The 25,303-nt window shown below is 27.6% G+C and overlaps 2 protein-coding genes across 2 annotated transcripts in view; both read left to right on the top strand.

Annotated features, from left to right (window-relative positions):
• Nucleotides 1-17,021, top strand: part of Phum_PHUM478060 (histone H3 methyltransferase, putative) — a gene marked incomplete at both ends in the record, with an annotated part of 18,104 nt that extends 1,083 nt beyond the window's left edge. Inside the window, 12 exons of the mRNA XM_002430377.1 lie at nt 1,371-1,405; nt 4,736-4,810; nt 4,894-4,957; nt 9,262-9,588; nt 9,819-10,086; nt 10,180-10,328; nt 10,405-10,747; nt 10,812-11,006; nt 11,141-11,388; nt 11,464-12,520; nt 12,623-14,053; nt 16,309-17,021. Of these exons, the coding sequence (XP_002430422.1) occupies nt 1,371-1,405; nt 4,736-4,810; nt 4,894-4,957; nt 9,262-9,588; nt 9,819-10,086; nt 10,180-10,328; nt 10,405-10,747; nt 10,812-11,006; nt 11,141-11,388; nt 11,464-12,520; nt 12,623-14,053; nt 16,309-17,021 (4,905 nt within the window). The remainder of the gene's footprint in view (nt 1-1,370; nt 1,406-4,735; nt 4,811-4,893; nt 4,958-9,261; nt 9,589-9,818; nt 10,087-10,179; nt 10,329-10,404; nt 10,748-10,811; nt 11,007-11,140; nt 11,389-11,463; nt 12,521-12,622; nt 14,054-16,308) is intronic.
• Nucleotides 17,022-20,546: 3,525 nt separating this feature from the next.
• The window catches only part of Phum_PHUM477850 (ran-binding protein, putative), a gene marked incomplete at both ends in the record, with an annotated part of 9,733 nt that continues 4,976 nt past the window's right edge, over nt 20,547-25,303 (top strand). Inside the window, 15 exons of the mRNA XM_002430376.1 lie at nt 20,547-20,618; nt 21,015-21,194; nt 21,327-21,549; nt 21,632-21,801; nt 21,886-22,398; nt 22,480-22,648; nt 22,732-22,929; nt 23,024-23,129; nt 23,201-23,360; nt 23,448-23,593; nt 23,691-23,841; nt 24,137-24,368; nt 24,440-24,627; nt 24,733-25,040; nt 25,106-25,287. Of these exons, the coding sequence (XP_002430421.1) occupies nt 20,547-20,618; nt 21,015-21,194; nt 21,327-21,549; nt 21,632-21,801; nt 21,886-22,398; nt 22,480-22,648; nt 22,732-22,929; nt 23,024-23,129; nt 23,201-23,360; nt 23,448-23,593; nt 23,691-23,841; nt 24,137-24,368; nt 24,440-24,627; nt 24,733-25,040; nt 25,106-25,287 (2,998 nt within the window). The remainder of the gene's footprint in view (nt 20,619-21,014; nt 21,195-21,326; nt 21,550-21,631; nt 21,802-21,885; nt 22,399-22,479; nt 22,649-22,731; nt 22,930-23,023; nt 23,130-23,200; nt 23,361-23,447; nt 23,594-23,690; nt 23,842-24,136; nt 24,369-24,439; nt 24,628-24,732; nt 25,041-25,105; nt 25,288-25,303) is intronic.

Raw genomic sequence — 25,303 nt, 5'->3', positions numbered from 1 at the left:
TTAATAGAAAATTTTATATCATAAAAAATTATATAAAATTTTTATTATTATTTTAACAAAATAAATTTTAAGATAAATTTTCTAACATTAAAAGTATTAATTGATTGTGTGGTTAAATTATAAGAAATCCATTAAAAAGATTTATTTATTTTATTTTTATTCAAGATTAATAATTATTTGTTTAAAGTTTTTTTTGTTTGTTAGTAATATATATTAGAGGACAGTAGAATTTAAAATAAAATTTATTATTTTATTTAGCTTAATATATAAAATTGATTTATTATTATTTTTTTTGTTATCATTGGTTCCAAGTCTTGTTTTTCTAATAATAATTTTCTAACAAAAAAAAAAAACTTTAAATCCTTTTTTTATTGTAATTTATTGCATTTGTGTTTTTGTACGTTAAAATATTCAAGTTATGTAATAATTTATTAATTACTTATAAACTAAATATTTTTAATTCTATAATGGTTTTTTTTTTTTTTCAAATAATTAAAATTAACTAAAAGTTGTTTGTTTTATATTATTTTAAGTGTTTTAGTAAATTTAAATTTTTCATAAAATAGGAAAAAAATTATTTTTAGTTCTTATATGTTTTTGGTAACGTTTTTGCTTTGATTTAAATTAACTTGCACTTTACAAAATTTATACTTGGTAAATAAATATTAATGAAATGAAGTTCACAGGTAAATAAGTAGTGGATTTCTTTACAAAAAAAAATTTCTTTGGATTATTATTGCAACAGCTGCTTTTTTTTTTACTTATTGTTAATCACCCCACATTTCTCACAAGAAATCTTAAAAAATTTTTTACACAATCTAATATATATATTTTATAAATATTTTTTAATTTTAAAACATGGTTTATTTTTTCTTCATATTCCGAAGGTTTTTTTTTTTTTTAAGAACTTATTTTAAATAAATATTTACAGCAGAAAAATTGTTATTTATTTAAATTTAAATTTTTTACTATGTTGCTAACAAACGCAAATTTTAAAGCAATTATTCGTAAATTGAGTATTTTTGTTGCTATAAAAAAAAGCTTTTAAAATTGTTCAGTATTTAAAATCAAGTCACCTATTTAATAATTACTACCTCACGTAATTAAAATAAAATTTAAAATGTTTTGTACCTTTTCTGGAAAATTATTGTAAATAATTAATATTTTCGTATCGTTTATATATAAACTAAAAATTTATTTCGATTGAACAAAATTTTATTTTTTTTGTTTGTTTGTTTGTTTTCATTAAGTTAATTACCTGTTGAATAAATAAAGAAAAAAAATTTTTTTTAATTAATGTTAAAAATCTTGTTGCTTTATTATTTATTTATTTTTTTTTTTTTTTGTTTCAGGATAAAGACAAAGATAAGCATGATGGTGCTTTGGAAATCGTAGAAACAATAAGGTAAATAATATACATTTTTCTTTATTTAAAAAAAAAAAAATTCGCAAAAAATGTAAAACGTTCGACGTGTTAAACTTTCGAGTAAAATTCACGAGCGCATTTTTACGTTTAATAAAGCTCGTTCATTGCCCCACAAACAAACAAACAAACAAACAAGCAAGCAAGCAAGAATTGAACTAGTGCGGGCAAAATGAGTTGATAATGTAAAATTTAAGACAGTTTGAGGAAGACTGAGTGCAACAACCAGCCGTGACTCGTGGGAGTTACTGAGAGTCTTCGTCTAAACGTAATTATTTTCTGAACGAGTTTTCGGGTTTTTAAAATGTAGCCGAACTTGCAGATACGTATATTCGAATATGTTTACCACGTTCAAATTTAGTCGGTCTGCGATGCAAAAAAAAAAAAATTTTTTTTTTCTCACTCGTTGACCTACGATGACCTCATATTGATCTGCTTAAGGTCACGCAGACTCCGTCCCATTGTTGAGTACGTTGTTCGACATTAAAAGTATTGATTCTATATTCGTTTTATACCTTTTTTTTTTTTTTTTTTTTTTAAAAATAATGATGACCGCCTGGCAGCTTATTCACAACGTGTAAACACAATAATAAATTAGAGTATGTTTGTGTAATGTGACCGAGTATGTGGGTCTTGACATATTTTTTTAAAACTTATCGGTTTAATTAGCACACGAAATGGCTTTTAAAATTATTTGCTATTGTTTTTTTCTTTTTTTTTTTTTTTTTTTTCAACTGCCAATATATAACAGAAAGGATCCATTAAAAAAATGAACCGCAATTACATAAATTGATAAATTGATTTATATAAAAAGCATTCATTAATTTAGTTTAAATGGTCAATTGCCTTATAGGAAAAATGAGAATTTTTTATGTTCCGATTTTTTAAATCAGAAACTCGAAAATCATTTTTTTTAAAATTAAAAGTGAATTTTATTCGTAATAAAATATTATCATTAATCTATTTTAAATTTATTATTAGAATAAAATTTTTGTTTAGTTTTTTTTTTTTGTGTAGGCACATTGAATAAATTCTTGTCTTACGGGGGATTATGCAACAACAGAGTGCAAATTATTCGTATTAAAAAAATTTTTTTTTTTTTTTTTAAAAACGTGGGTTCACATTTAGTAAATTTCATAAGAGTTGTTTATCAGGTTTTTAATTATGACCATAAAATTTACTTTATAATCTTAGGTTTTTTATTATTATAAATTTTGCAAGATGGATGCATAAATGCAATCAATACACCTGTGTTGGATACTACTTGTTATACTTGATAACAATACTTTAAAAAATTTTTTACGATTTTCCTAATTTTTAAAAAATAGAATGAAACTCTTAATTAGTGCTGTCAAACTAAAAGAAAAGAAATATTTACAAAAATAGGAAAATCTTCGTCAAAATATTACCCAGTTGTTATTATTTAAGCGTTGATTTTTTTTCTTAAATAAAATTTTTATAGAGAATAAAAATTCTAGGCTCGAGATGGAAATTTTTCTTGTACGATTTTTCTTTTCGTTGCAACAGGTTAAAAATTTTCACGAAGATAAGGGAGATTTTAACAAGTTTCTAGTTTTTCAGATTATATTGGTTTGTTATATAACTATAAAATTCTTTTATAGAAATTCCAAGCATCGCATAGCGTGTGCTACTATTATTACCTATTATATACCTTTTTCTTATTCGATTTATATTAATTTTCTTTTCGCAGTTTGATTTTGAAAGTTGCCGGAAACTTGTATACCCTCTTCTTTCGCATCTCACCTTTTTTTTAAACTTTAAATATGAATATTATTTATTTTATTTTCGTTTTAATCGTTTTCCCAAGATTTTAATGAAAAGGTTTATTGCGAACTTTCACAAGATAATAATTAAATACCATTAATAACGTGGAAAGCTCATAGGATAATATTGTGTCAAAACGATTTAACAAGCAATTAATTTTAATTGTAGATTTTAAGAAAATGATAATTAATTATATTATGGAAGATAAAAGGTAGTTTATAGCCGTACAGTTAGTTAGCTGCGTAAAACAAATAATGGTGACCGATTAATTTTATTTATGAAATCAAATTTTAATTTTTTTAACGGCTGTAATAGTTTTAAATTAAATAAGCGTAAATATATTCGTTCGACAATTACAAATTCTCGTACCGAAAAGGAAGTTTGCGTGTCATCGACAACTATTTCTGTCGGTAACTTAAAATTAAAACCATGGAAACAATGAGAGAAATCAAAAAGTTAAAAGTAAAAGTGAAAATATTAACAACAAATAATGTTTAAGTTAAATGCGGTTTGATCTCGATAAAGAGTAAAAAAAATTTATGGTTAAAATTAAGCTTGATTTGAGTTGTGACATTTGAATTCCTTTCGCGAAAGAAAATTTAAATGGAATCGCATAATTCACAATTTGTACATTTTCAGCAAAAAAAAATTTAAAAAAAATTAAAATCCCTTTTTTTTTGAAATTCTACTTCCAAGGAGTAGTTTCGATTAAAAAAATTACCACGAGGTTTGATGTGTGAATCATGTGAGTTCTTATAATAAATATAGAAGGCTGTGTGTGTGTACATATACTACCTTGCATCAAAAATTAATGTTTAATTTAACCTTGAAGATGAGATCAAATAATGCAAGTTTAATGAAACGGTTTTTTTTTTTTTTCCTGAAATCACGCTTTCAGAAACGTATAGTATTTTTTTTTTTTTTTTTTTTGAAAAATAAAATTAGTGACACAGGTAACTAATCGGAGGAGTATCTTTTAAAATAATATTTATTATCGACAAAAATTCTAAAGTTTTCAAGGTGAAAAAAATTTTTTTATTTTAAATAGTAATTCAATTCGAAAAGGTTTTTAATTTTTTCCCGTATTTATTTAGGGTAAAAGCCTCATAGTATCAAATTTGATTTCGTGTAGTTTTATGAAGTTTTTTAATTTTTTAAATTAAATTCACGAATATTTGAAATTTGTTCGGTAGGGGGGAGGGGGGAAAATAAAAAAAAAATTGCGGTGACGTAGTAAAATAAGGTTAACTGTCGACTTGAGGAGTTTTGTACAAAACATTGATTCAACCCTGAAACGCGTACAACAGAAGGGGTTTGTTATTTAATCCAATTTCATTGAGTTTTGTTTGACTCAAGTACGAGTTAATTAAATTATCGGTCAAATCTATTTACTTATAAAACCATTTTCCCCCCAAAAAATTACTCGTGTTAACACTTTTTCCCATGATTTCCTCATAGTAATTTTTTATGTTTTTATCAATGCTTTAAAATTAATTTTGTTTTTTTTTTTCTTTTCTTTTCTTTCAGATGGGTGTGTGAAGATATTCCCGAATTGAAATTACCTTTAGAAAATAATATTTTAGCTGATTACGATACGAAAAGGTAATCATATTTTTAATACTATTTAGATTATAATTTTTGTTTGATGAATGAACTAATAAATTTTTTTTTTTACTCACTTACAGCTACGATAGTATGAGGAGTCTATGTGATCGATTCAACAGAGCCATCGACAGCATAGTTCAATTGGTGAGTGAAAAAAAAATATTTTTTATATACATATAAAATTCGTTTATGTTGTAAATCAAGTCTCTTCCAATGTTAATATCACTTACTCAATATTGCACAATGACAGATTGTTGTGTTGTACGTTTTACATTCGGAAATAAATAATGTGAGAGTTTAAAAGGTAAATAAAACATTGGCCACCTTTTGACACAGGCGCGTCTGGGTAATAATACTCTCATAAAAAAAATACGTGCAATTTTAACGTTTGCCCAACCCACCACAAAAAAAAATCTTCAATAGAGAGAGAGAGAGAGAGAGAGAGAGAGAGAGAGAACCTTGAGCCTTATCAATTGTGTGTATATGCGGCATTTATTCTTTGTCAAGGCTGTTAATTTGTTTTTTTTTTTTTTTTTTTGTGATTAAATACCGCTCGACTAAAATGTTTTTTTGTTTTTTTTTTTCGATTCTATTAAAATTGCATTACTATTTATGTACATGGGTGTTAAAATTACTTAAAAGTCTAATTAGGATTGATATTGAATTAGTTTTCTCTTTGGTATCGATTTAAAGAGTTACAAAAAAAAAGGAAGCACTTTGGGATGAACATTTTTTATTGGTTGAGTAATTTGTTAAAATTTTTTTATAAAAATAAAGATCAGGGTCAAACTTATTACTGTTTACAAAATAAATCTGCAATAAAATGTAAATATTAACAAACGGATGTGTGTGTGTGTGTATATATATAAAAATAATTTTACTTGTGTTACTTTAGGTTATTGACCTAAAATGCATTGTAATAACAATTGATTGCACAGACCATGACTTTCACTCTCAACACAATAATTATATACGTGTTATAAGAGTAGTCGAGTTGTAAAAACAATGGAAATTATATCTAAAACAGAAAAAAAATTCTTGAAAACTTTTTTATTTTCTGTTTTTCGAATACAAAAAAAAAAAAAAAAAAAAAAATTTTTCTACGTTGATTCGATGGCGGGTTCCTAAATTTAACTCATTTACCGTAAAACCACTGGTTTAAATTTAAATTAATTAAGGGAAAACAATTATAATGAAACTTTAATGAATTTACAAAGAGAAGAGAAAACTTCCTAATTCTTGTCTTGTCTTGTCTCCTTTGTAAAAAGGCGGTAGGCAGCTGATACTTTTGTATTTCCGGTTTTTTTTTTTTTTTTTTTGTATTGCATCTGTCCATTTGAAAACATCTTTGCACAACCTTGCGTAGTAATTTTAAATTGAATACTAAAAGGAAAAAAAAAAAAAAATCTACGTCGAAAATGTTTTGAGGATTTTGAATTTTCTTTCTTTTTTTTTTTGAAAAAAAAAAGACCTTTAACAATGATAATAATAAATGGGTCAACAGTCTGACGACAACTTGTTTATTTAAATGGGGTGTGATGTTAAAAAAGTTTAAATCGGGAAATTCTTTTTCATTTTATTTTATTTTATTTTATTTTATTTTTTTTTTTAAAATGGGTGGAAAAAAACAGAAAAAAACTAAGCTGGCATTCAATAATAGTATTTTTTTTTTTTTTTTTAATAAAATGTAAAATGAAATAAATTGAGGTGGGAAAAAAAGGGGGGATGGGAGGGGAAGGAAAATAATAATTTTAAAACGTAAAAGTGTTTGTACGTAGAGAAAATTCACCGCGTATAAAAAAAAAAACAGTAGAAAAAAAAAAAAAAAAGTTTATTTAATTGAGGCCTTGTGACCTATTTTTATCTTCACCATTTTGTGTACAAACGTTGTTTGTTTTCCTTCTCACTTAATAGCGTGAGCTAGCTTGGTTTTTTTTTTTTTTTTTTTTTTTTTTACATTCAATGTTATGCATTTTAAATTGGGAGCCGTTTTTTTTTTTTTTTTTTTTTTTTTTCAAAAAAAAATCAAAAGTTAAATATATTGGGGGGGCATTTTTTTTTTTTTTAACGGCCAACAAAAAAAGTTTAAAAAAAAACCCCCTTTCAAAAATTTTAAAAAAACTATTTTTACGTTTTTGTTATTCTAAAAAAAAAAAAAAAAAAAAAAAAAAAAATTTCGAAGAATTGTTTTGTGTTTTCGAACATTTTCGAAAATTTTTAATTCGAATGATGCAATTTTATAATTTTTCGATTTTCGAAAACCTTTACGTGTTTGTAGGTATGTGTGAAAGAATGTTTAAATATATGTTTTCTATATGAAGAAAATATGAATAGGATTATATCGATTTTTCTCATCGTAACCCTGGAAACAAAAATGTTTCTTTTTTAAAGTTTTTTTTTTTTTATTTAAAAAGTTTATAAAGTTGCCATTTTTTTTTTTTTTCTTTTACAAATAATGATTTGTCTTTGAGACTTTTGAGCACGTCTTCTCTTTCGTAAATATTGTTTGTTAATAAGGGTAGTATTCAAACCCTCAGGTTTATAACATCGATCGATTTCCTGCCAGGTAGTACCATGCTCCTCCTCAAAAAAAAAAAAATTCTAGATTTATTTTCTTTCTCGTCGGAAAACGTTTTTATAAAAAAATTTCGAATGAATTTTGAACGGATTGAAGATGAGAGCGGATGTATGACATAAGAGAATCTTATATAATTTTCTACGTTACTTTTTTCTTTTTTTTTTTTTTTCTTTTTAATTTATAATATTTATAATTAAACAACAACATTTTTTATACGTTCGTTAATATGTGAAAATGTTACGTTTAAAATAACACGAGCCAAGTTTGAAGGTGGTGCGCGAATCGCGGTCGATCGAATTCGAATTGCAATTGCAATTGCATAAATCACCTTGAGAAATTTTGCACAAAACAACTTTTGAGAGAAAAAGTAACTTTTCGATTAAAAAAAAATTTCAATTTATAATATGTATTTCGTACTTGGGAATTTTTTTTTCTTTGTGCTATATAGATCGATACCTAAATCAATAAATCGGTGTTTAAAAGAAAGAGCACAAAGGTGATGTGTTTATTTATTTATTTATTTCCCTCCCCCTCCCCTCCCCTCTCCATAACTCACGGAGAGCGATAAAAATATATTAATTTAAATTTTTTTTTTTTTTTTTTTGTCAGAAATCAAAGACAAATCGTTGAAATTTAAAAATTTGTAGTAATATGTTTATGGTTCGTAATTTTTAATTGAATGTATGATTTACTTAATTTTATTAAAATAAATTTTCACAGGAAAAAGGAAAATTATATGGAAAAATAGGTTTAAACTTATGAAATTATTTTTTTAAATGCATCAGACAAAGAATTATAAAAAAAAAAAAAAAAAAAAAAAAAAATTAAAAAAAAAGCCAATGTATAAATCTAACGGTTTTAGAGAGTGTGCATTGCACTAAAATGGGAAATTTTGTTCCCTGTAAAATTTTCACGGTTTTTTTTTTTTTTTTTTAAAAAAACAGTGACTCGCACCGCTTTTCAATTATTTCCTCGGTCTTTTAAATTTTTTACAATCGTAAGCGTGGAGTAATTTTTTTTTTTTAAAAAGAATGACGTTAGAGGTTCAAACGTATTACGTAAATAACTCATCTTAGGTTGGGGAAAATTTAAACGAAACTTTCACTTTTATTAAAGAAAAAAAATAAAATAAAAAAATTTTACGTTTGTGATGTTCATCATATCACGTCGTCAAAGGGTAAACAATTTATTTATTTATTTATTTATTACGTACATATTTGTGCAACTTTTTTTTTAAATTCGTTACATTTTTTTGACTTATAAAAAAGTATACGAAAACGACAAATTAAACGTAAAGAAAACAATGAAAAGTTTTTATGAAAACTCTGATTGTAAATCGTAGTGACTCTGATATCGTAAAAATATACATTTGAAAAATGAAAAAAATCATTCATTTACTGACTTGATTTAATAGTTTTGGGGGGGATTTAATTATAAGAGGGTTGGTTGGTTGGTTGTCTGTCGTTCAATAAAATCGATAATTCTTTCCAATCCCTTTTTCATTAAAATCCTTTTTTTTCTCTCTCTCTCTCTTTTACATTTGACACAATAATAAAAGTTTTTTTTTTTTTTTTTTTTTTTTTTTTTTTTTTTTGTAATTTTTTATATGGTCCGTAAAAAATTTAAAGGAAACTAACTATTTTTTTATTAATTTGTAAAGATATTTGAGGAAAATTAAATTGGGGGGCATGAAAAGTTTCCATTTTCCAACATGAAGTAATTAACATATTAAATTTAGCGGAAATAACTTTCGTATGAAATTTTAATTTTCCTAAAATAAGGAATTAATTTTATTGTGAACGTGTGCCCCCCTCCCTTCCCCCCGCTTAAAACTTGAAGGCTTAATAAAAATTTTAATTTTTTTTTTTAGGAAAAGGGAACTTCTTTACCAGCTGCTAGACTTAACAAGTATCCGTCTAGGGGTTTATTGAGGCACATATTGCAACAGGTTTACAATCAAGCTGTTACCGATCCGGAAAAACTAAATCAGTACGAACCGTTTTCTCCGGAAGTGTATGGGGAAACATCGTACGATCTTATTTGTCAGATGATAGATCAAATTGAAATCACTTCAGATGATATTTTCGTCGACTTGGGATCGGGAGTCGGTCAAGTCGTGTTGCAAATGGCTGCTGCTACTCCTTGCAAAGTTTGCTTCGGAGTGGAAAAAGCTGAAGTTCCTTCACGATATGCCGAGGTATTTTACTTTAAAAAAAAAAAAAAAAAAAACTAATTTTTTATAGTCATAATCAGATTTTTATAGCTATTCATTTTCTAAGGTCAAATCATTAGTTAGCATTTATCTATATTTATTAATAGCATTGCGTAAAAGTATTATACAGGCTAATTATTATTAAAAGAATTTTACGTTATTAAATTTTTCTACAATTTTTTTTTATTGACTTTATGAAATTGTTATTATTTCAGGATATGAATAAAAATTTTAAAAAATGGATGGGATGGTATGGTAAAAAATACGGTGAATATCATTTAATAAAAGGGGATTTTTTAAAAGCCGAACACAGGGAGAAAATTGTTTCGGCAACCATTGTTTTTGTAAATAATTTTGCATTCGGTCCAAACGTGGATCATTCTTTAAAGGAGAGATTTGCGGATCTTAAAGATGGAGCTAGAATTGTTTCGTCAAAATCGTTTTGTCCTCTTAATTTTCGAATCACGGATAGAAATCTTTCAGGTAAAAATAGTTGCTTACACTATATAGTTATTATCTTTGTATAGTTTAAGTGTTGAAAAATTAAATAAATTTTTTTTTTTTTGTTTTCGCTAGACATTGGAACGATAATGCATGTCTCGGAAATGTCTCCGCTAAAAGGTTCCGTGTCTTGGACTGGAAAACCAGTTAGTTATTATTTGCACATAATTGATAGAACAAAACTTGAAAGATATTTTCAACGTACAAAAAATCCTCGAGCGAGAGTAAGGAAATTCTATATTATTAATATAAATTTTGATAAATTTTACTGAACACTCAAGGTTATAAACGTAATTGCAGGGTAATAATAACAGCAGTAGTAGTAATAGTAATAATAATAATAGTAATAATAACCACAATAATGGAGGATTGCAAGATTCAATATCGAATAACATGTTGCGAAATTCAAGAGCTCGAAGGGATTCTTCCAAGCAAACAATGAATTCGGTTAGTTCTGAATCTCGGGATTCGGACGAGGATAGCAATTGTCCGCTGTCTACGGTTTCTAAAAATGCCCGAAATAAATCGACCGTTCGGAGGTACGGACCAGAGACGAATAGGAGAAAATCTAGCATAAGCGAGGAGGAAAACAATAACATTCAAAACACCAGCAACAATAATGGTAAATTTAAAAAAGGGACAAGTAAGTAGTATATGTCGTGAGAAATATTTGCCTTAAAAGTTGCTCTTTATTTTATTTTTTTCAGATAAAACAGTTCAAAATAAAAAATTGCGGAAAAATGTTAAGGCTAATGATAAAAATCTAAACCCTCCGCCTAGAGCGCCTCCTGCTCCAAAAAGAACAAAAACGAAATTGCGACGTGGAAAAGCCAAGAAAACGTTGAAAATTACTGGATTAGATTTACTCCACAGTCAAACATTATTAAGCACATCTCCACAAGGTTTCAATATAATTTTTTTTTTTTTTTCTTAGATAAAAGTTTCAAATGCGTGCAATTTCGTATTTTATTAAATGATCTTTTTTTTTTTTTTTTTTTTTTTTTTTTTTTTTTTTTTTTTTTTTTTCCATTATTAGCCATAGGTAAAAAACTTCCTCCTGCGCCGGGTTGTGTCGATCAACAATTGACTGCCTTACGCGTTATGCCTTCCGTCGAACTTTCCGATGTTCATAACGAATTGGATATTCCCCCGGCTCCGGCAGATACTCCATACGCTTTGCAATTGCTTTTGGAAATGTACAGAGCTCAATATTTACAGTTATTAGAACTAATTAAAACCCCCCAGCATAAATTAGATGTTAAGGCTCAGATCGAAACTGAAAAAGTCAGTATAAAATTTTATTTATTTATTTTTATTAAATTAATATTCTTGTACGTAATAACGAAATTTTTGTTAAAGGAAAAAAATGAAAAATTGAAAAGTAGAGCTGCTCAGTTGGAAAAGCAAATAAATGTCCTTGTTAGTGATAGCGTTGCTTTATTAAAAGCTAGAATGTCAGAACTTGGAATAAATGCTACCAGTACGGCTGACTTATTAAAAGAAGCCAAAGATATAGTTTGGCGGCATAGAGAACTGCAAGCGAGAGCGGTTCAGTTGCAAAATCAAGTGTCTACAATCGAGGAAGATCAAGCGAAATTGGTTTCGCAAAGGCAAAAAGAAATCATTGAAAAGTACAAAAAAATAGGATACGCAAATGGTGTTAACGAGAGCATAGATATTTCTACGTTAACGTTGGAATACATATTGAAAGAAATATCGGTTACGCTGTCTCATAGAAAAAGACTACAAAATCATGTCACTAGATTAGAAAATGAATTGAACGCTATGGAAAAAGCAGAAGAAGATAAGAAAATTTTATCTAACGTACCAAAGCAAATCGTGGTACCGGAAAAGTCTTTGAGTCAACTGAATCAATCGAAATCTCCCAGAAAAAGTAGGGAACACAGATCGCGATCCCAAGAGTGGCCGGAAGTTCCGAACATTGAAAAAATCGAAGAAAATAATCCCGAAATTTTGGCACAAAAAATTTTGGAAACTGGAAGGCAAATTGAAGCCGGAAAATTCCCTAGCTCTAATATTAAGTATAATAATAGCTTGTCAAATGGTTACGTCGCAAATGAAAGTAAATTTTCTTCTGATGCTAACATTAGGCAACACAATTATTATCCTCCGACATCCACCAACGGAAGAAATGTGGGAATGACTAAAACGGATTCGACTACTAAAACCAAGTGGAAATCTCAACATGTTAAAGAAAAACAATCTTATAATGCAAATCGTACCCAAGAACCTCCTCGTTTGGATAATTTCGAAGATAGGTTAAAAAGCATAATTACAAGTGTTTTAAACGAAGATCAGAATAATAGAGATCGGCAACAAAGTCATCAGCATCACCAAAATCATTCTAAACCTCCTTCAGCGACCGTAACATTATCGCAATTACAAACCCAGGAAAGTTCTCGAAATTCATCTTCACAATATTTGCCTGCTGCTGCTGCTGCTGCTGCTACTGCTACTCCTGCTACTGTTAATATTAATCAGCAGACTATTTCAACAGGTTACCAAAATAACAATTCTTGCTTCTATTCATCAAATGGTTTAGTCAAGCAAGAGCAGAAATCTTTTAAAAAAGCAGAAACCGTGAATCGAGAAAAGGAAAGATCTCAACCCAGGCCGGATTACACTCAAGTTTCGCCTGCGAAACTCGCACTGCGCAGACATTTGTCTCAGGAAAAATTAGCTGCAGCTTCGGCGCAACAAATTCAACAACTCGATGAAAAAGGAGGATTGGGTTACGTAGCTACTCGTTCTATTGGTGATTTGGTCAGTGGAGAAATAGAAAGAACTTTAGAAATATCTAATCAGCATATTATTAATGTGGCTATCGATATGAGCCCCATTTTAAATTCATCATCGGCAAGTTCAGTAGCAAACAACATGCCACCTAAAACGGAAAGAAGCGGAAGTAGGTTATCTCGAGTCGAAGACACATTTAAAAAAGAGGAAGAAAGAGTTGCGAGCAGCCCTTCTCCCCTTTTGCGGACTGTTTATTCCCCTATATCCCGACCGAGTAGTGCGGAAGTTGGAAATCCTCCTACTCCGACTAACATAATTCATCCGACAACAATATTGGAAGGATTAGCTTATCCTCACCGACCAAAATCTCCGATTAGTCATAATAATTTGGCGACTTTAGCACAAGTAGCATATAATCAACAATCATATTCTGCTAATACTTACCCACACAGGAATAACAATCCGTATTCCAATATGCCCTATCACAATTTACCAACTCAGCGGCAAAATAATGCGTGCCGATACACTCCAGTTCAGTTACCCCGAGCGGATATCAAACCCTATCAAGAGTCTTACTTTACTGACATGAAAGATTTCAAACCAAATTCAACAAAGGCTTATACTTGTCCGCAGCCAAATTTTGCTCCCGTCGAAGGTTTGGCGGCTACGTTACACGCTCGATTATTAAACGATGGTTCTTCGATTTCTCCCGCGAATGACGTGAAAGAAGAAAGTGATACCGCCGTTCTCGATTGCATGCACTACGACAGTAAATACAATTCGATCGGAAGAACCGTTGACAAAAGACCGGAAATACCAAAAATTGAAGTTTGTCCTCCGTACGTGGAAGTACAAGATAAAAAACATATGGCGATGTATCGAAGTAGTGTTTTAAGCACTTCGATAGTTCACAACGCGACGATAAAAAATGAAATCCCCGACAGGAATTTCACGGGAAGAAATGCGGATTACAAAGATAGAAAATCCATCCCTCAAAAAAGAGCTTCTCCGGTTATTCACGGACCCATACGTTCAGCGAAAAAATCTCATTTGGCCGAGAGCGTTGCGGACATTTCTTCGGTGGTTAATAATGCGAGTCAACCGCTTGCGATCAGCGCGATATCTTCCCCGGAAAACAATTCTGGAAAATCGACGCCGTATAACGAAGAAGACAGGAGACCGCACGAAGAAGGTAAAGATAAATTTTTAAATTTAATATAATTTTTTTTATAAAAAAAAAAAAAAGGTAAAATTATTAGATAGATTTAAATAAATTTTTTTTTTTTTTTTTTTTTTTTTTAATTTTTAATATTCAAAGGTTTTACTTTAAAAGGGGAAGAACAAAAACAAAAAAAAAAAAACCTTTTGAAATCAGCTTTTTTTTTTTTTTTTTGTTGGTAGCTATCAATCAGAAACCCCCCCCTCCCCTCCCCATTTTACAAAAAATACAATTTCGGCCTTTATTATTGTTATTGTTATTATTATTATTATTATTCTGCGTTTGTCACTGCCTCTCACACACACTAGGTGTTGTTGTAACGCGCTTTTTTTTTTTTTAAAAAAAAAAAAAAAAAAAAGTATATCATTTTATTTACTAGCAATGATTCTTCCATAATTTCAGATTTTCGAATCAGAAATTATTTTAAAAAAGGTCCTTTTTCTTTTTTAAAAAAATTTTTGAGTTACAACAGAGGTACGTTACAAATTTGAATGAATGTCCGTTATTATTATACCTTGAATTGGAAATACATTATTTTTTCTGTAATTTCTTTTGCTTGTTTTTTTTTTTTTTTTTTATTGTGGTACACGTGCTGTTGTTGTTGATGCTGCTGATGCTTGTATTTGCTTCTTAAAATTATTATTATTATTATTTAAAAAAAAAAAAAAAAGGCCAGCTCTCGTATTACGTTTTTTTTTTTTTTCTTTTCGTCCCCCCCTCTCTATCTCTCTTTCTCTCTCTCTCTCTCTCTCTCTCTCTCTCTCTCTCTCCCCCCCTCCCCCAATAAATAATTCATCTCGTTTATTTGCCGAACAAACATTTTTTTTTTTTTTTTTTTTTTTCCAATGAGAGAATCAATGAGAAACCTGCTGGTCTTATTATAAAATTATCTTGAGCATTTCTGTTATTTTTTTTTTTTTTTTTGCATGCACGTTTGAATGTGTTTCTGGAAAACGTTTTTAAGTTTAATTTTTTTTTTTTTTTTCTTTTTAATATTTTTATTTAATTTATAATCGCATAGGTAATTATTATTACAAAAGGTTAGAAAACGAGAAAAATTATTATTATTATTATTATTATTTATTGTTTTGACTCGAAATAATTTTTCTTGTTTTCTGGCGCGAAAAAAATCTCATATGGAAATTTATTTATTTATTTTTTATTATTATTATTATTATTATGCAGAGAATGATGAAAATTCTTATACATCTATATTAGTTTTTAATGAAATTTGTAAAAAAAAATTATTTTTTTTTTTTCTTTCTCTTCAAAGGAATGAATTTATTTTTGGTGCCATAGATTTTCTTCTTATATTACTTTGATTACAAATTTTACTATCAACTTTATTTATTTATTTATTTTATTTATTTATTTATTTAATTTAATTTAAATTAAATTAAAAAAATTTTTCATTTAAAAAACTACTACTATTGTTTGAATATTTTGTTATGTTTTTAAGTATTTAGTTTAAAAAAAAAAAAAAAAAAAAAAATGCTCGATAGACGATGAACATTATGGTGGATACATGAGGAGACGGGAAAACAAATTTAAAAAAAAAATAATAATAATAATAATTAAGAAATGTGACTGTCTTGGGAGAAAAAAAAAAAAGAAAACTAGTCAATAATAATAATAATTTATTTTAATTAAAGTAATTTCCTATTCAAAATAAACAAACAACGAAGACACGGGACTATATACGTTAAACACGTGACTGAATGAACCTACATTAGAGACGATTAAGGTACTACTACTATCGAGCAGGCTTTGTCGGTGTTTTTAGTGTTTTAACTAGTGCTTTGCATCCCTGTAGGCACCGCCCGCTCGCACTGGCACTGAAGATGCATTCACATTCACACAATATATTTTCCAGATTCGTTGTAATCACGGTGAAGGTAAGTTTCTATAAACTTTTAACTGGCATTTTCTCCTTTTTTTTATTTATTTTTTATTTTTTTTTTTTTTTAATTTTGAATGTCGTTGTAGTGGAATTTGCTGAATGTTTTGTAGTTTTTTATTTTTAATTTAGCTCCCATCCCCTCTCTCTTCCCCCTCCCCGCCCGCCCCACCCCCCGAGCACTAAACTCAAGTTTCAATATATATATATGAGCATTAAATATATGCAAAGCATTGTCGTGCATCGTGGCAAAGGGTGCACTTGCTTTTTTGTTCTTCGTTGGAAAAATTATTTTGTTTAAAAATGTGCTTTGAATGTTGTTTTTTTTTAGCTTTGGATTCGGTTCTAGATGATGAAGACAAGGGTGACAAGTGGCAGGATAAAATAAGCAGCGGGTTCGATAGACTGGTCGCGTTTGCTTCCACCGAGTTGGATAAGCGCCGTCGGAGCACCGAAGGAGAATCAAATGCCAGTTGCAATACGAGCCCGGATTCTGGAATAGGTCACGGAGATCCACCTTCTACAAATCTCATGCTACCCCCTGGGAAAAAACGGTTTTCCATCGCCGATATTGAGGGACTTTGTCCCGGACCTAAAATGCCCCGCCTTTTTAAAACTCCCCCTGCGAAACCCTCACCCGGTCGAGATTCGCCTCCCGTACTGGATCCTCCCCTGGTCATCGATATGGTAAACGTTCCCAGAACTCCGTCTCCATCCTCTCCTCCTCCTCTCACGATCAACACATTTTCTCCGGCGCCATTAGATGGGCCTTACAGTCCGATATCGACCACCGCAGAAGACCTATCGGCTCCTCACGTGTCTCCTTCTCCTCCTTCATTACCCCCCTCGGTTCCTGTCAAATATCCCGCAACGTCGGATAACGCTGTCAAAAAAACTCCTCATCATTTTAAAAAGAAGTTTTTTCACCGTGAAAATTGGGAAGTCTACGACACCTCGTCGAACGTTCAGTGTCGACCAAAGGAAAAATTTCGTCCCAAAGGAAAAGATTGGAATTGGGGAGGAAGTTCGGAATTTCAAAAATAATAATTTATTCGGGGTTTTCCTTTTTTTTGTGAACTCTCCGAATCGGGTTCTTTCAACTTGTACATACATTTACATGTTGTGTATAATAAGATGTGTTCAGTTTCCGATCTCTTTTACTGATCACTGCCTCCGTATTCCACTTTCGGTACTGCGGCTTTTCAGTAAAAAAAAAAAAAAAAAAACAAATCATTGATTGTGTTCATAATTTTAATTGTTATTGTCATAATTGTCGTCGTCGTCGTCATCGTCATCATCATCATCATCATCATCATCATCGCCGTCATCGTTTGTAAAATAACCGTTAAAATAATTAATTATTATTAATTTATCAGTAATGGTTTTTTGTTTTTTTTTTTTATTTACATAATTTTGTCACCTGTTCACAAACAATGTATTTTCATTTTATTTTATTATTATTATTATTATTTTTTATTTAAATAAAATGATTTAATGGTTGGCAAGTTTTTTCACGTTTAAAAAAAAAATATATATATTAAATAGTATAAGTCAAGAAAAATAAAAATGGCGGGCAAAAAAAAAACAATCAAATAAATTTATGCTTTTATTATTTATTTATTTTTTATATATTCATCAATAGTTTTTTTTAAATATTTATCATCGGAATTTGACAATAGAAAATATTATTTATTAATTAATTAATTAATTATAAGTTTTTAATAAAAAAAATTATTTATACCTCGAACAGGTATCGTGTGAAAACTCATTAATAATAATAATCTTTTGTTATAATGTTATTTATTTTATCATTATTATTAATTTTTTTTTCTCTGTCTTTTAATGTATTACAAAAAAATCTTTCTTCTTTCTCTCTCTCTCTCTCTCTCTCTCTCTCTCTCTCTCTCTCTCTCTCTTTCTTTCTTAACAAAATGGATTGATTGAATTTATTTTGTATTTTAATAATGTAATGTGGAAAATTAATAAATTTTTCACAATATCTTGGTGGCGCTTTAAAAAAAAGAAATGTAAGAAAAACTATATCTCCTATAATATTTAGATAATAAAAAAGGTTTTTCTTACAAAAAAAAAAGTAGGAAAAACGAAAATTTATAATAACGAAAATGAAAAATTTTCTAATATTAATAATTTTATTTCAATAATAATAATAATTTAAATTTTGTTTTTTTTTTTGTATGTTTTATAGCGAAATGAATGTTTCGAAACATTTTCGATAAAAAGGGTAGTTTTTTTTTTAATTAATTAATAATTAATAAATTATTAATTTTATATTTTAAAACTTTTATTAATGAGGGAAAACCAAGATTAAAAATGAAATTTTTTTACAAAAATATTTAATTGTTGAATGAATTAATTAATTATTATTTTTTTGAACAATTATTTTATATTTATTTATTTATTATTATTATTATTATTTCTACCGTCATCGTAATAATAATCATAATCATCATCATCATCGTAAACTTTTTTTTATATTTATTTATATATACACTTTTCAATTTGAATTTTTTTTTTTATTTTTTGTAGTTTGTTAGTTTTTTTTTTTTTTTTTTTGTCGTACGTACAGAGAGAGAGAGAGAAAAAGAGAAAAAGAGAGAGAGGAGGGGAGAAAAAGGGAAAGGGGAGAGAGAGATAAAAAATAGTAAAATTATATGATCGAGTAATAATAAATAAACGTTTTTTTTTCTTTTTTTTTAATTTATTTTTAATTATTATTATTATTTATATTATTGGAATTTTAATATTTTAGAATGGCAGATAAAAATATTTACGAAATCAATCACCGTTGTTTTTATTATTATTATTATTATTATTATTAATTTAAAATCAAATTTTAAAACAAATTTTATTGTTAACAATAACATGTCGTGTGATGATGATTAATCGAAAGTTTTTTTTTTTTTACATCAATGATAAGGTAAATGTAGTAGTAATGATAATAATAATAATTATTATTATTATTATTAATTAATATTTATTAATTTTGCTCAACGGAAAAAAAAAATGTTTTGTTACAAATTTTTTTTTTTTTTTTTTTTAACGATTATTATAAGTACAAACCGTCAAAAAAAAGTTTTTTTTTTTTTTAATATAAAAAATAAAATCTTGTGGATATTGTAATTTTTTTAAACATGGAAGGAAGGGGGAAAAAAAATGTTAATTAATAAGTATTATTGATAAAAATTATTTATTATTATTATTATTATTCGAATCCTAATTTTAATTAATTTTTTTTAGGATTAGAAAAAATAATGATGGAGAAAGAAAGAAAGAAAGAGAAAAAAAAATAAAATAAAATTTTTTTTGATCTTCCATGATGATGTAAATTTTTTATTATTATTAATATTATTATTATTATTATTAATAAATAAATAAAAATTTTAATTAAATAATTAATGGATCGATCCATTGATTGATTGATTGATTGATTGAATATTGGAAAGCATAAATAGTAAAGAAAATTGTAATAATAATAAGTGAAAAATGGTGTTTAATAAAATTTTGTTTTTAATAAATAATAAAAGTGATTATTGATTAGTGATTGATTGATTGATTGATTGATTGGACTCTGAGTCGGATAATAAAATAAAGGAAAAATTGTGTACAGTGTTTTTTTTTTTTTAATTGAATTTAGTATAAGGAATGGTGGGAAAATTTTTTTTTTCGCTAAGATTTTATTTTATTAAAAATTAATTTTCCAAAAAAAAAAACTATTTGTGTCGTGTATATTATTATTATTATTATTATTATTAGTTGATTGGTACTGTTTGTTTGTTTGTTTTTTTTTTTTTTTTTGAAGTGATTGTAAATCTGATGAAATTTTTCAAATAATTCGAGGCTTAATTAAAAAGAGAAAAGAAAAAAGGAAAAAAAAAACCTTGACTGTTGTTGCCATTTTATTTTATATTATAATTATAATTATTATTATTTTTTTTAAATTGAATAATAATAATAATAATAACGTCTGAACCTTGTTAAAATTTATTGAGTTAAGAATAAAATTTAGAAATACTTGCTGTTAATAAATAAATTTTTTTTTCATTATTTAAAACTTCCTATTTTTATTTTGTTGAGTCATGAATAAAATTTAAAAATATTTTTTGTTTTACATAATGTTTAATAATAATAATAATTCAATTAATAATTCTCTGATTGAATGAAAAAATTCTCATTCTCTGATTCAATGAATTTTTTTTTTAATTATTATTATTTTCTTATTGTATTTAATATGTCATGTTTGAAGTCGTGTTAAAATTACATTTTACAAAAAAAGTTTGAGTGAGAGGTAAATTATTAAACAGGATATTTATTTATTTATTTTCTTATTTATTTAATATTATCATCGTTCAAATTAGTTACTATTCAGTTAAAATGTTGAGGAGCCATTACGATAAATTTTGATCGGATGTAAATATAGATCGGAAAAAAAAGCGCGAAATTTTATTTTTTATTACTCTATGACATATTTTACCTCATTTTAGCGTCATCATTTTGGACGCTTGCGTTAAGCTAAATGGTATTTGTCCTCGTCGGAATTATTATTATAAAATGTTACATACAAAGCAAGATGTAGATCATCATGTGCATGAAATTTTTAGAAATCTTAAAAGTGAAAATGAGGTAATTATTTTTTTCTTCTTCTTTCTTTTTATTTAAATTCATTAAAAAAATAAAAAAAATATTTTATATGTGCTCACGTTTTAGCACGTTCTGTTACCAATTTTTCTGCCGGGTTGAAATATAACTATTAATTTTTTATTAACTTTTAATAACATGTTATTAATTATTAAAAATAAAAACAATTTTTTGAATTTTTTTTTCTATTTTATTTTAATTGTAAATTTACTTTTCAATACAAGTTATGTAATTTTTCTGTTCGTGTCACACACAGTATTTAAAACTATGTGACAGTAGTCCTACTAATGTACATTTCATATTGATCCATAATTTTTTATATTTTTGTGTCTTATAAATATTTTTCGTATTATAAACGTAATATTATTTCTTTCATTTCAGAGAAATTTAAAATGTTATCAAATAGCCAAATTATACTACAAAGTTAAAGATTACAATTCAGCCATTAAATATATTAACAGATACATATTAGTTTCTTCAAATTCAGCAGCAGCTTTTAGATTATTGGGAGATTGCTACTTTGCATTAAATTTAAAAGATAAAGCTTTTAATTCATACAAGGTAAGTATTTCTGTATGTTTTTAAAATTTCTCGGTTTTTATTTCTACGGAATAGTTCTTCATAATTAATCGGTTAACATATTATTCATTTTTAATATTTTCTTATCGAGACTTTTAAAAAAATTAATTTTAGAATTCATTGGAATTAAATGCCAATCAACATGATTTGATATTAAAAATATGTTCACTAATTATGGAATCTGGCTGTACTGGAGTTTCAAAACCTGAATATTGGTTACACAGAGCAGAGTCTATATTTCCTAAAAGTCCAGTAGTTTTTCAGTTAAAAGAATATCTTATAAAAACTCAACAGAGTGGAGTAGAATCAACAGGACAATTGGACAAATTGATTGCATGTAAGTTACTTGTGATAATTATAGTATTTATATTAATAATTAATAGTAGATGTAATAATGTACATTTTTTTTTTGTTTCTAGCCGAAATAAAAGTTCGTCCTTTCGATGTCAATGTTAGAATACGTCTTTTGAATTTTTATTTAGAAACTAATCGTAGTAAATTAGCTTATACAAATGCATTAGAGTTGGAAGAAAAACAATTGTTTTCAAATAATTGTAGATGGTATGAGTGCTTATGTAATGTTGTTCAGGTAATATTTTATTTTCAACACTAACCTAAAAAATAAATGACTTTATGGAAAAATTTTTTAAAATGTCGATAATTTATTTTTAAGGCATATGAAAAAGACAACAAAGATCTTGATTTTATTTTTTTCATTAAAAAACTGTATTTTTTGGAAAGAAAAGTCGATTTGTTTATGGAAGAATTTCAAGATGAAGTGAAAACAATATCCGATTGCTGTTCGGCATTATTTACATTCGATCAAAGTCTTCATTCGTTTTCTAAAATAACAACAGTGCCTAATGAAGATACTAATTTTTTTAAAGAATGTTTAAAGCATTTGAGAACTCAACTTTCATTTCATTTAGCCACATTAATTCTTAAAAAAGCTAAAAAGGAATATGGATTATGGCCAAAAGCTCAGAGAACAGCTAGTCCTTTACTTTTACAAGCTTCTCAAAGTTCAATGGATTTAAATAGTGCTTGGTATAACATGTGGCAAGGGAAAAAAAATCTGGATAAAGAAGTCAAAATGTGGAGTAATTGTGCTGCATCGCGTGTATCACAAGCAGGACACATCCTTCAGTCGTGGTGCCAAAACAATGAAGCAAAATTTTTAAAAAAGGTAATTAAAAAATATTTTCTTTAATATGTGCATATTTATATGAAGCAAAAAAAAATAATAAAATTTTTTACGTATTTACAGGTTTTTCAAAATTGTGGAGGTAAATGGCAAAACCTTGCGTATCAAGATATATTTTATAGCAAAGAACAATCTCAAGGAGCAGAAACTTCACATTTTGTCAATGATCCTTTTTTTGCCTTTATACCTACACAAATTATTACAAAAGCGGAATTGAAACAATTTGACGATGGTATTATATTTTTATTTTCGTATTTCGTGTTATTTAAAAAAAATATTTATGAAAACACTAATTTTTTTTTTAAATTTTTATAGTTTCTCAGCTTAATTATACTCATTCGTTACATCATATCGTTTGGCTTGGATTATCTTATTTTGATTCAAACGGACAACTCAGTCACGATTTTAAATGTAAAACTTTTCCTAATTTACAATTTACCGTCGAAAATTTATCTCAAACGGGTCCGGAGTCATTAAATCAATTAGATGTCGATGCTTTTGTCTATGCTTCAGGTGAAAAATTTAAATTTTTTTTCTGAATATTTTCGTAGTGATAAACAAATACTTTGTACGTCACGATTTAATTATTTTTTTTACATTTTTGCAGTACTGTGCGGGAAAGCTGCGACCGAAAATGAAGTTCGTAATGATCGTCCAGATAAATTACCCGTAAGCATTTCGGAAGAACTTTGCACATCAGCTCAGTCCGAATGGTAAGTATTACTTATTAAATACTAACACGAAAAAGACATTTTACTAACCCGTGAAATTTTGTTTGTTAAAGGTGGCAAGCAGTGTATCAAAGCTACAAAAATGAATTATCTCAAAATGTTTCTCAAGCGAGACTTAAATTAATGAAAGGAATTGAAACGATTAGAGTTATAGAGCAACATGGTTTAGATGTAAAGTTAATTGTTAAGCTGGCCAAATTATTTCAAGAAAGGGTATTGTTATAATTGAATTCTATGTATTAATGTACGCTTATGCGTGATGTTTACCATTTTTTAATGATTTAATAATAACATTTTTAGGCTGCCGGAAGTAAAAATACAAGTGAAATCACGGGTTTGGAAGGAAGAGCTTATTTATATTGGTCAGCGGCCATACCTTTGCTGGAGCGATTGGAAAAGGGACAAAAATTACGCGTTTTTCCCAATCGATTATTTGATTATAAAGGGTAATTAAAATTTTTATTTTTTATTTTTTTTTTTAATAAAACGAGTTGGAATCAAAAATCTCTAAAAACGTTTTTTTTTTTTTTTTTTTTTTTTTAGAGAGGAATTAACTGCAAACGAAATCAAAGCTTATTTAGAAGATGGAAGATTATATTTGGGCTGCAGATTGATGAAACTTGGCCGAACGGAAGAAGCCATAGACGCGTTTCAAAAGTTGAAAGGTCCTTATGCTGCATTTTATCAGGGTTTGGTAAGTTATAATTTATTGGTTGTTTTATTTAATTTTTTTTTAAACCGGAAAATATTAAAAAGTTTTTTGTAATACTAATTTTTGAACTAAATTTTAAAAACTTTATAATTAAACTCGTTTTTCTTATATAATCTTGATTGCTGGTCAATATAAACGAAGACTAACGATAAAAACCGAACTTGTAAAAGGAGGCTGGACGTGCTCAGGTCTTCGTTGGCCAGAAACCAGTTATATAAAAAAAAAAAAAAAAAAAAAAAAAAGAAAATATTTGTATTTGTTATTAATTCATTTATAGATATACGAAAAATTAGCTTCGGAAGAAATTAATCATTTACCCGAATCGATAACATCGGAAAATAGATCGCAACACATAATTTTCTTGACCAGAGCTCGCGACGCATTTTACCTTACGTTGGATAGATTGAGAAGTCCGGGAGTGGATTTCAATCATCCATTGAATAGTCATTTGCAAGATCATTTAGAAACGGTGGAAAAGCAATTGGCAGTAATTGATTCGGACAATTCGCGTAAGCAATTAAAAATAAAATATTTTTTTCTTTATCAGATAATTAAAACTTGATAAAATGTACAATTTTAGTAAATCGAAACGGGGATACCGAGAGCGATGAAACGGATATTGTACCACATCGTATTTCTCCCGATGTCGACGATAATATGGAGAGCATGATAAATATTTACAATGCAAGCAATTTGTTGGGCATGAAGAGTCACGGGACGCCTCGTACATCCAAACAAAATTTTTTAGAAAAAAATAGTTCTCGATTTGTACGGTTTTTTTTTTTTTCTTTTTTTAATAATTTTTCTGAATTTGAAAAAAAAAAAAAAAAAAATTTGTTTAAGATTTTATTTTTTTTTTTTTTTTTTTTACAGGAAGCTCGACCTAGTCCGGAGCGGTTGGATGCACAATTACGACATTTCATGATGGCGAACAATAGCGGGCTCCAAGCCGTAAGCGACCAACTTAAAGAAATCAAATCAATCATTCAAATTGAATTAAAAGATTTAGGATGTATAACTCGGGATTTGTTGGCGGAAATGAAAAAATGGAGTGATAAAATCGATGGCACCGTTAAAAAAGTCATTGATGCTGTAAAACCGGATGATATTCTCAATTTTGCAGAGGAAGATTATGAAAATTTGAATCAAATGAATTTACCCTACGATTCTCAATATCAAAGGTTTGTTCTCTTTAAAAAAATTAAAAATTTTTTGATTTATTTTAATTAATTTTTTTTTTTTACAGTTACTTATTAAATCGTCAGATGACTGGCACGCAAGGAACTTCCACTGTGACTTATGGAAATTCATTATCGTCTCCAATATCGTCCGTAATTACCGGAAATCAAATGATTCCATCACCATTCTATACTGGTCAGCAACAAGCAGTCTCTCAACTAGATCCTGCTTTGCTATATCAAAGCCTGGGTTATTATCAGGGTTT

Source organism: Pediculus humanus, genomic scaffold (genome assembly GCF_000006295.1).
Source record: "Pediculus humanus corporis 1103172108254 genomic scaffold, whole genome shotgun sequence".
In the NCBI taxonomy this organism is placed as follows: domain Eukaryota; kingdom Metazoa; phylum Arthropoda; class Insecta; order Psocodea; family Pediculidae; genus Pediculus; species Pediculus humanus.
The sequence above is the reverse complement of the archived record's forward strand: the minus strand, read 5'-3'. Positions and strand labels throughout refer to the sequence as shown.